The sequence below is a fragment of the Buceros rhinoceros genome, unplaced genomic scaffold, assembly GCF_000710305.1.
Source record: "Buceros rhinoceros silvestris isolate BGI_N320 unplaced genomic scaffold, ASM71030v1 scaffold8015, whole genome shotgun sequence".
In the NCBI taxonomy this organism is placed as follows: domain Eukaryota; kingdom Metazoa; phylum Chordata; class Aves; order Bucerotiformes; family Bucerotidae; genus Buceros; species Buceros rhinoceros.
The window spans coordinates 1-12001 of record NW_010411107.1 but is presented as its reverse complement, the minus strand read 5'-3'; the positions used below and the strand labels follow the sequence as shown (position 1 = coordinate 12001).

At 42.2% G+C, this 12001-nt stretch overlaps 1 protein-coding gene across 1 annotated transcript in view; it reads right to left on the bottom strand.

Annotated features, from left to right (window-relative positions):
* LOC104493229 (FYVE, RhoGEF and PH domain-containing protein 5-like) overlaps positions 1–2598 on the bottom strand; it is a gene marked incomplete at its 3' end in the record, with an annotated part of 22262 nt that extends 19664 nt beyond the window's left edge. The window contains exon 1 of the mRNA XM_010135878.1: positions 1–2598. Within this exon, the coding sequence (XP_010134180.1) occupies positions 1–2484 (2484 nt within the window).
* Between the last annotated feature and the right edge of the window lie 9403 nt (positions 2599–12001).

Below are 12001 nucleotides of genomic sequence, written 5' to 3'. Positions count from 1 at the left end.
CTTGGGCGTTCCTTTTCTTTTACCATCCTTATAGAAAAGAACAGCTGAGGGAGACTCAGATGCACGGAACTTCCCCACATGTGATTTTAGTTGAGGTGAGCTACTCAGGCTCCTCCTGTCCAGTTCCATCAGCCTTGGAGGCCCATGATAGCTAGACTCTGATGAGGACCTTGAAGAGGAAACATTAACATCTACATGGACTTTACTTTCAGTTTTCTTCTTGAATTTTAGAGTGAGGAACCTCTTAAAGGAAGATTTCTTCTTCTTGGAATACTTATCAGGTGAGTCATTCTCTATCAAAAGTGAAGGGGAACTTTTAGTGATTGGCTTTTTGGTGATGTAGGCAAGTTCAAAAGGAGGTGGTATATCAACAACTGAGGATGGAGTAGATACGCCACATGATGAAAGATTTCTCTGGGAAAAACTACCTGAGGAACCATTGACACAAGGCAAAGACAATTTGTCTTCTGTCCTTTTTATTCTACCATCATCAAGTACACAGCCATGACTTTCTCTGTGAGCAGAGATAGGCATCTCTCTCCCTTCAACAGAGTAAGATCGAGGATATAAAATGAAACGTCTTGACTTGGTTGGTAATGCTCTGTTGGCTTCCATTGGTTTTCCTTCCACTGAAAATAAATTAGTGCTTAAATCTTCTGCTCCAGAGCCATTGCAGGAAGATGGTAAATCAGTTTCAGGTCCAGTTTCTTCTGGAACTGTTTCTGGGACATAGCCTGGCATTTTCCCAGAGAGTGACCGTGTTCTGGTGACAATGCTTTTACGATCAGTGGGCAGCAAGTTGTTTTCATCATCCAAGCCTAATTCATCCCTTTTACTGTGATCAGCTCCTGAATCGGTCTGCTCATCATGAGCAATTTCATTTTCTGCAGGAAGCACATAAGGGTCATCCAGGGAATCATTGCTAGCTTCTCTTTCCTCTGATTCCTCAGGCACAATGACCACTTCAGGGACTGCTAGATTTTCATGCAAGACATGTTCGGCCCCCCATTTTAGATTCATTTTGCCATGCATACAGACTTCTAACTCATCCTCAAGTGGGGCCTTTTGAAGTGGACTTGGGCCACTTTTGCTGAGGCTGTTTGCTTTCACCTCTGTGTCTTCAAGTTGCAGCTCATCTGATGTAGTATCTGAAAGTATTTCCCCAATACTTTCACTATGCTCTTCAGCAGTCACATCTTCCAGCTCTGGCTCCAACCCTGGACTGTTAGGTAGACTATCAGAGATCATGCCATCTTCATCCAGAGAAGTCCCTTCTGTTCGAAGATTCTCATCCTCGCCATGTTCATTCTCAGAAGGAGCAATTTGACAGCCATCATCCATACCTTCTGCATTCACAGTTTCTACTTCCCCTTTCCCAGAGTCTTTGCTTGTTTCACAGGCTAACTCTGATGACTTCTCCTCACCTCTCCTCTCAGTGATCTGGCAGTCATCACTGGCATTTCCTGTGTTTGTGTTATTGCGCTCATCTGGGTCTACTTCCTCCTCTTCAGCGATGACTTGATGGAGGGACGCTCCTAAACCATTGTCATCCTTGGGTTCATCTTCACATGGTTCTAAGCTAGGAGTTGTTTCTTCAGTGGCCTCGTCAGGCAGCCTGTCAGGGCTTGCACAGTCATAACTTTCTAACTCCCCTTCCATATTCAAATCAAGCTCTGCATGCAAATTGTGGTCACCATCATATGCTAGATACCCATCTCCCTTTTCCAAAATCTCAGGCAGTGCCTCCTCCCTCTGCCCTGCCTTCTCACAACCTGTGATTGATTCATTTGTGGGGAGTGGCATTACATTAGTATCTTTATAGGTATCACCCATTAGTTCCTCAGCTCTATTCAAAATGCTACCACTGTCAGTCTTAAAATCACTATTGTCCTTAACCAGTTCCAGGTTGTTAGAAGTTTCCTCCTTGTTTTTGGTTTCACTACAGTCACCTACAACATCTTCATCTACATTCTTGAAAGCATCATTATCCCCATCAGGAGCATCTGGGGACTCCTCACAAAGTCCTTTGAACTGGTCACAGTCTCCGGTGGATTCTTCAGAGTCTGGTTCCATTGGTTCGGCAGTATCTGAAGAGTTATGGTGCTCCTCATCTCCAGTGACATCTCCATTACTGCTATCCTCATCATTAGCAATGTTATCCTCTTCCTTCTCTACCTCTTCTGGAGTTTCCAAGACCTCATTTTCCACAGAGGAATCTAGGTTCTGATCATGCTCATGTTCTGAGTCATTACAGTCCTTGCTGGTCAGTTGAGCTTCAGGAACTACAATGTATTCATTATCTGCCTCAGATTCTGGGCAATCAGCATTGCATTGGTTTCCTTCATACAGCTCTCCATCAAGACATACCAGTTTCCCATTGGCGCATTTATTTAAGTTATTGTTGGTATAAACACTGGATTTGCCCTCAGCATCAGCTGAGAATTTTGGCTTGGGAGCAATAGGTGGTTTGGGACCCCTAGACATAGAGTTCTGGTTATGAAGAAGATCAGCCCTTGGCAGTGAGGGAGAAAATTTGGAGACGGCTACTGGAGAAAGATGACCAATAATCTTTGGTTTCGGTGCTAGTGGCGGCTTTGAGATTTCTGGAGAGAAGAGAGAAAAGCCATGTTAGTCATCTGTTTTTTTATTAAAGCCAGCAGAACACATCCTACAGCAGACTTTATCTTACACCACTGACTTCTAATGCAGAAGAAGTCAAGCCAATTACAAGGCTCAGCTCTGAAGAGAGAACTGAAAGAGCAAAGCATGTGGCACTGAAGCTATTCCAGGGAACATGATTTAAGGTCGGAACTGAACTGGACTGAACTAGATGCGGCCCTAGCAGTCTTGGGGAAAGACGTACAGCCGCAGAGCCAGGGGTCTATGCTACACAGATGGCTAACACCCCCCACACTCAGAAGTACTAATGACGTTAGTGACCTTTGATTCTGCCCCAGAAATCCGCCCTAAGATCACGTGTGAACACTTTGATTCAATGATGCGAGGTGTTTCGCTGCAACGAAAGAAACGCCTTTCCGCCGTAGTAGCTGTTCCTGGAACACAGTACAAACACTTTGCAGCAATGACCATAATTTCATACTGTGTTTGCAGAATTTCAGCATGCAACCAAGTTAGTTCTACCAACAGATCAAGAGTTAACTCAACCCAGCCGAACTGAAGTGAACACCTGGTGCGCAGACACAATGTCTTCCCATCTGCCATTACCATGGTAACAAAATAGGGAGTTACCTTTTGTTTGTCAAACAACATAATCATGAGGGATAAGATGGTTTGCTAAAAGCTTGGGTAATACTTTATATTGATTATGCAGCTGAGCTATAATGCACTGAATGAAATATTTCAACCCAAAACATTAAGAGAGTTACTGGTTTAAACTTAAGTTCAGTTTTCAGGGTACAGCTTCTTCAGTCTGTTCTTTAGTCAGGAGATCCTCCATCCTCCTGTAAATGCTAGGACTCCTTGCAGGTACAATCTTCCCTGAACATCAAAATATATTATCTTGCAAAATAAGGCCAGCCAGGGTCTCTGAACTATTTCTAGTGGAAGTGCTGATACATGTGTAGGGCAATTAAAGCAGACTGACAACAAACTACATTGAAGCTAGATGAATTAGAGTCATATGTGGCCACTTTACTCACAGTACAGTGTACATGCCACAGCCATATCCAGCTGTCTCAGTCTTGAAATTAATGTTCTTTAAATAATTAAGTGAATTCCTGAAAGGATGCATAAATAGTCAACAACATGGATCCTCCCTCATGAGATTTTAGATGAGATTAAATACATGGTGTGAAGAAGCCAGTGCACCAGATGGTTACAGACGGTAATAAAAGAAGGGTTTTGCTTGTACTAATGTTTCCTAGCCATCCATAGGTAATGACATGGTTAATCAATCAGAAATCTCTGACTCTTTTTATAATTTTAATTAACACATTTTAGTGGAAAAGGGGGAGCTCTCCACTATAAGGCAAAGCACAGGACAAACTCTTTCACCATTAGAGAGACACAAACATTTCTTTGTGCAAAATCTTAATGCCCTGCACACAGGAAATAACGGAGCAGCATCTCAAGGGGCACCCTTTGGGACATTGTTCCTATGTGAAATCGTAGCCTAAAACACGGTATAAGTTTCAGGAAGTGTAGCTACTGTACTCTTCTATTTTAGGTATTTTTGAACGCAGACTTCTAACTTGAGGAAGTGAAGACGATTAAAATTCAGCTGTGCACCATACTGAGAATAATGTAATACTGAATGCCAACTATTTTAAAATAATTCTCTGATTGTTCTGATATTTGGTGTCATGGTACTTTTCTTATTGATATCTTAGTCCAGCTGGAGTAATTTGTATTGAACTAATACTGGCATATTTGTTTGGTTGGACTCTGGGAGATACAAGAGGCTCTTTCTTCTGATCTTCTTAACCCTGCTGAAATTTCTTCCAGAACTCGGAAAGATGCAGACCATTTGCCATTCTGATGTAGTCAGAAAACAGTCTTTCTAGAATTACGAGACACCAGGAGGAGTGAAAAGTCTGTTCTAATAAGGCGCCTTATCACATATACTGATTAAGAACTATTCTGTATCTGGGATTTTTTTCCAATCCAGTTTCATGTGTGGGAGGCTTAAAACAAGTTGTGGAAAAGGAGGGATAGAGAACTGCGTATTCGCCAGTCTCCAGTACTGTAGTGTGTACTCTTGTTTCACACAGTAGCCACTGCTGCTTTGAGCTGCAAGCATCTGTCTAATCACTGAAATCTCAGAATGGGTAGATAATCTTTCCCTCCAGGTTATTTTGGAAACATGACGTGCCAAACACTTCACCGCTGCTGAAGCACCATTGCTTCTGTTGCAGCCAGCAGCAAGTCAGTGGAAGTTGAAAGGTGGAGAGCGCTGAAAATCGTTGTCAGTTAAAAAACAGGGGGGAATAGAAGTGGCTTGAGTATCTTGTAACCTTCTGGTTCCCAGCCAGATCCACCTTCTGGATTTTTAAATCAGTTATTGCAGTGACTGAAAATCCTAAACTAACTTTCTTGTAGTAAAATGCATGAAATTTTTATTAGGTAAAACTGAGTCCTTAACATCTTTCCCACCAGAAATAGGCAATGGACTCCTTACCACCATAATTAGGCATTTTCAGGACTAGCTCCAAGAAAGAAGCATCCCTCTGCAGACACTATACCACTTTGTGCAGTGTCTGGCTTTTCCTAGGAGTGTATACCCAAGAGCAGGACACAAATATATCTGCTCTATTCCTGGATGTCACCAGGCTTGAACACAGTCCCTGCACTCTCATCCTTGTTCTTGTCAGATGGAGTGTCTGTACTGAAACACTGAGTAATGAGATCAAGACTGGACTGTGAAGAACCACAGGATGTCCCAAGCTTTGTCTTATAAACTAACTGGAAATAAAATAATGTAATTAACTTCATTTATGTGAAACAATTATGCAGATATCCACTTTAAAAACTCAACAGTTACCCACTTTCCCTCCAGGAATAATTTTTTACAGCAAAAGGAATCACACAAACTTGAGTTTTTCCTTCTGCTACCTTCAGTGACATTGCTAGTGGAAGAGAACTTACGGTAAAGGACCCCCTGTTCATAGTAGGGTAATAACAGGCATTGTAAAGTCCTACTCTTACCCACTTGTGCCAGCTACTGGTCACTGCTGATTCCTTCCATAGTTTTTCCCTAACTGCTCTGTGTGTTGATCTTGCCTTTCAACAGGCTCCTTAAACAATTTTCTTTCTTTTCTTTTTTTTTTTTTTTTCCCTCCTGGGGATGGGGGGCAGGGAGGCAGTGGGAGGAGTACAAGTGTTTGTTTAAAAAAATAACCCAAACAATGACTGAAAAGAAAGCACCAATGTTTGCCTTTTATCAGGACAATTTCATTCTGCTTCAATTTCTGCTTCCTTTGCTGCCTCAGCCACTTGAAAGGTTCTGGCTGTAACTTCTAAATGGCCAGAAAACAACATTGCACCATAAGGAATGTGTATGTTCACAAATAATTGTGCATGTTTATTTTAGGATGTGTATTATGTTGGAGGGAGACACACCCACCTTGTGCTTAAAAGGAAACTCGGGGAATAGGAATTTCTTTAGCCTGCTCCTCCCCTTATTGTTCCATGCTTCCTTGTACTGACAAGGACCGCTTCCTCTCCTTACCCACCTTCCTCAGGCAAACCCACGTTTCAGCATGGTTCCATTCCTGCCATGGCCCACACGGAATTACATTACTCTCCTCCCCTCCGAGGTTCTAAGCAGGGAGCAGGAGTCTAGCAGCTCTCCTGGATGGCAATCGACCCATACAGCCTTCACTGCTCAAGGGTTTCTTTGAAACTATAAATGTTTGGTAGTGCCTGAAACACTGCAACTACCCACTTCCAAACGTTCTCCAGATCTAGCAGTTAGCCTGTTGTTTAATTAAGGCTTACAAAGGACCATGTCTACCGACCCCCCTGACCCCCATCAAGCAGCTGGCTTGGGGGTGAAGACCTAATTAAACACTGAGTTTTCACATTTGGAGGGATATTTGTAGACATGCCCGTGGTCTTTGCTGGTGGGGCAGGAAATTACTTAGGTCCACAGTGCAGACACAAATTCCAGCCTTGGCTGGTGCCGTAATACATTTTCAGGCATCTCTTTTAAGTTTCTGAAAGTAACTTTTTCTGACCAGCAAACATTTGTGGAGCTGTGTTGTCTTCGTGCTTTTGGCATTAATTCAGCTCAGACATAGGTTAAAATGGGAGAGCCACTGAGGATGTAGGACAGATGTGTACTGCGTCATTCGGGGATCTCCAGAGCTTTTGGATAGATGTGACAATGCAGGTGGATGGACCGCATTGCAACAGTGGGATGAGACTGCATCAAACCTAGAATCCCACTGGAAACCAATGCACTGAAGTCCTGCCTGTCATTGCTTCTGCCCAGGAAGAAGAGACTAAAATCCACAGATGGAAAGTGCCTGAGAAACAGGAGAGAGAGGGAGGATATCCAGACAAGGGCATTAGAAAGTCTCATTCAGCTCACATCAGTACAATTTCTCCCAGCTACATCAGAATAAAGTTAAAACTTGTCTTCTAGAAGGCTTTGTTTGAAGTCAGCAAAAGGTGGACTGTATACCTTAGTAGCATCCCTATCCTATTGCTGTAATGAATTCCACATTTTTGAAATAAAGCTCTTCTTTCCAGTTTGTGCAGCCTGGCTTCTATCTCCAGCTTCCATCTCTGCATATGTTACTGTTTCTTCCACTGGGTTGAAGACCCTTTTATTATGCAGTATTTGTAGGGGAGACATATACTCCCCTACAGCCATGTCTTGGTACATTCCTCCTTTTGGTAAACTGAACAAATGAACTTATTAAGTCTTTGCAGTTGGACAATTTTGCCTTTCCTGAAGTCTTTTCTTTTGGATTTTTCCCCAAACCTTTTCTGATTTTCCAATATCCTCTATAAAACGCATAGGGCAGACCTATGGGAAGAGTTCCATGGTGGGTGCTGATGATGCTGTCTACAGAGTTCAGTACTTTATTAGACCCAGTTCTCATTATTCTCTGTGAGCTTGTTACACAATCAGGTTGACTGGCTTGTCCATTATGACCTTTAAATTGTTCCCAAGGCTGCGTTGCTTGTTCATTGTCTCTAAACTGATAGCTTTATAATGGGCATTAAGTGTAATTTGTTTGAATGGATCCAACTTCATGATCCAGATCTGTTTATATAATTGCCCTGCCTCCTTTGTTAATTACCCTTTCAGTGATCTTTACATCATAAAGTGAACTTTGTCATCTGATACATTCCCATTTGCTTTCCTACCAAGGAACCGCATCAAGATAATCCCAGACCCGGCACCATGCACACCACCATTTGATAATGCTACAGAGAGAACTTCTACAGAGATTCGCTACTGCCAATTAGCCAGTCCTCTGTCTCATTAACCCAGCTTTATTTCTGTTCTATAAATGCTTTTCTCTTGGATCAGAATGCGCTACTAAAATACTACACTGACATCAGTGTATGTCTTTGTATCTATACAGTTGCCTTTATCAAGCAAATCTGTGACTTCTTCCAAAGACTGGGATCAAATTCCTCGTTTGAAGCAAGCAAAGTCCCACTACTGAGGAAACGAGAATAAACAACCCTCAGAATAGCAGTAAATACAGGAATTCATTTACATGTCACTTGTGGAAAACACTACTATAGATACAAAAATTAGTAGGACCAGGAAGGATAGAAGTTATTTCCTGGTAGCATTTCTATGTTATGAACTAGGCAACAACATGAAGCAAAAAAGGAATATATCCTCTACCAGCAGTCATCATGCTCACGCTACCTCTCACATCAGAGCATGACAGTGCTCTCTAAGAGCTCATACCATTGACAAAAGCCACGTGTGCCAAGTGCTGCACAAACCCAGAAACGAACGTGAACAGTGTGTCGGCGCTGTACAGTTGCAGGTGGAAGTTTCCACACCTCAGCTACCAAAACGACACCCAGTTCTTACAAAACAGGACAGAGGGGAAATTCTACACCTGGGTCTAATACATGGGTTTATATTCTGACCATGGTGCTTACTCCTTAGAGAAGAAATTGTTCTGAGAGGATGGTTGACAGAGCTTCCTACAAAACACCACATGGAGCTTCACTGTAAGTGACATGGACATATCTTCTTTGCAGGTGAAGGTTTTGGACCTGGCCAGAACACGGGCATCAACTACCACAGTAATGCTGCCAGGAATGTAAGGTAAGCCAAGCACAGAGTCTCCTAAAACTCATTTATTACATTTCCAGTACAGGAAGGTGTAGGTTCCAACCTGTAATTACAATTCTGCCAGCTGTCCAAGTCAGACAGTGAGGGTGTGTTTAAGCTGCCCATGTAGATAAGCCATTTTAATGTTATTCTGAATTAAGTAGCCAGCATAAGCTGTGTAACCTGCTTCAGTATGTTGGAGATTAAGTAGATGAGGTAGCATGATTCACAAAGGAAGCACAGACCCTTTGAGGGTTCAACTCATAAAATACTACTGCTGTCACTGGTAGGACCTCAGGACGTACTGTAAATAACCAAGATGTCACTAAATTTGCAATACTCACTGCAAAAGTAGTTCTCTGTTTTACAGCATGTAAATGCATCACTTAGTTCACACTGTCAGAGGAAAGGATGAAATGACAAAAGTTACGTAAGAAATTCAGACAGCTGCATGAGATCCCACTTTGAATTGAACAAGAATTAGTATCTTCTCAGAATTGGAGCTTTGGGCAATTGAGATCTGAGGTCCTTTTCAAAGCCAGCAGGTCATTGGCTCCTAAATGCCTCAGACATTTATGAAAATGGTATGTCAGCTTCTGCATAAGCCTGATACTTTTCAGAAACATTCAGCTTCTCTTCTCAGTGTATGTTCTTCAAATGTGTGATCAAAAGTCTTTATCTAGCAAGAATCTTCCACCAGTGTGAAGGAAGACCTATAGTCAGTAACTATCCCATGAGAATTTTGTCTTCTTACAAATCTTAATTGAAAAATAAAGAGCTGGGCTGTCAGACCACATCCCACTCTGCAGAAATAAAATGCTGTTCTGTACAGTTACTGGAATGCATCCTCTATGATTAGATCAATGCATTATGTCTCTGGGATATCAGATCAATAGCTTACAAATTTCTCTTACTATGTAACTTTATTGCAGCCATCTGTAAAAATAATGCAACAGGAAAACATCCCACAGAGAAACACTGCTGGGGAAGCAGAAAAATCTTAAGACAATATAGTCAGAAAACCATGAATTTCAACACCAAAAAACCTTGATCCTGAAAATTCTCCAGCATTTTCACTGTCTCTAGCAGACTGTACATACAGGTCCTGGTAGGGCTGGGGGCACGACTGAAAAAACATGTGTACATGACAATTAATTAATGGTTCTAAACTACTGCAATATATTTCTTTTTATGTAACTGTACGTGTTTGTGGTATTTCCAATTTGGCTGTGATTTCACAACAGGACGTTGACACTGCAGCAGTCAGCTTTATATTCACCTGTTGTTTCACATATTGCTTCCTAAGAGAAAAAGATTATGTTGGTTAAAATTCTGTGACAGGTACATACGTCAGCTTTTCACGTATTGCTTTCAGTTGCAGCTGACAGAATACATAGGCAGACTACACCTCGGAACGATCTGCAGTCTCACAGCCGTACATTCTGCCTACGGGCAGCACCATTTCACCACCTGGCAAACAAATCGCTGCTTAGAGGCTGGAAGGTCCTGTGGACCTGGAGGCTGGGAGATGGGGTCTGTCTCTTGTCTCTTAGCACAGATTTCCTGTGACCTTGGGTGGATTGCTTCATCTTTCTTCTCATATCGGTTCCCATCTCTGAGGATAATCCATATCTCCCTTCCTGTTTTCTGTCTGCCTTTACTGTAACTTCTGTGGGATCAAGGCTGCCAAAATGGCTGCATATATGACGCTGCTTACTGGTGCTGTGCGTTACTTACTGCAATACAAAGATCGCTAACACTGGTCCCTGATCGCGCCAGTTAGTAACTGCCCGTCTCCTTCAGATTCAGTAGGAAGTTCTGCTTTGCTCTGATGGGAGAGACATTCCTTGCATTGTGTGAACATACAAAACAAAGGCTGAGAAGGGATATGAGCACTCTATAAATACAACCTGGAGGTAAACACCAGAGGAGGAAAAGAACTATTTTTAAGCAAAAGGACAATGTAATTGCAAGAATAAATGGCAATGAATCTGGTCTGGAAACTAGAACTAGCAGTGGTAAGACATTCTCAGTTTTGTTAGACGAATAGAGGAGAGCTAGCTAAAAAGTTTTCACTTAAGATACAATTTGATGAATTAATAAAAGGAGTAATATGACCTTGAGTCTGTAACAATGGGTACTGCTTTTGGTAATGAAGGTAGTCCCATGAAGTCCTACATTCCTGAAACATAAAAACCACTAATAAAATTTAAGTCTTTATTTAAAATAGATACATCTGATACTCCTTACACTGCACTTCCACTAACAACAGGAGCAGATTAGAGCCAATCTGTTTTAAATAATGGAGAGATGAAGGAAGAGCTTGGAGCATCATGGCTAAAGCAATTTTTGGCTGGCTAACTTAACTTTAAAATGAGTTTGTCTCCTGGGAGGGACAGAGTCTAGTCCAGACAGGATCAGAAAATAAAATGGAAATGTCACCAAGTTTTGGCTAGGAGAGCGTCCCACTCCCTGCTCCAAAGGTAAAGAGAACCTTTTGCTTTAAACTCAGAGGAGTGGTATGACATGCTGATACAACAGCAGAGAGCTGGGTTTGACCTAAAAGACCCCTTCCAATCCTATGTTCCTGTGCTTTGGCAAACAATGATTCACAGTTTCCCAGCACAGGACAGTTGTGGGCCAAGGTATCCAGTGGTGAAATCTCTGGGCTTAGGATGTACCCATGCAAGTGAGATGCCCAGAAGCATTCACCTTCTAGAACGAGGAAACACCGTGGAAAATTTTAGGGCTAACACAAAAGGACTGTTTCTCTTCCTCTTTAATTCTAGTTGCAGCATTGTATTTTTCTAATGCCAGAGTTAGTAATAATTGTTTCCTGGATTGGTACGGTTTTTTACGCACATGTCTCGCCCCTGAAAATCAGAAAGTGTTGGTGGAGAATTTAAAGTTGGCCCCAATTATCCAGTGGCTTCTTTTAAATGTTTAACTGTTGAACGCCTTCTGTTCCCTTCTCATCCTGTCTCTTTCACTTCCAGTTTGCATCAAGGAAAAATTCTGGTAAGTTAACAGAAGGAAGAAGGGTTTGGGTTTGAGAAGAGAAAATCCTGCAAAAGAACATAACCTCCCCCCAAAAGAGACTTTCGGAAAGGAAGTCACAGCAAATTTCCTAGGGGTTTAGGGAAGGGCTGAGTGCGTCTGAGGGAAGAGTGGGCACACAGCCGCAGGCGCAGCCCTCCCCATGTGCCAGCCCGGTTGTCCCCGGAACGCCCC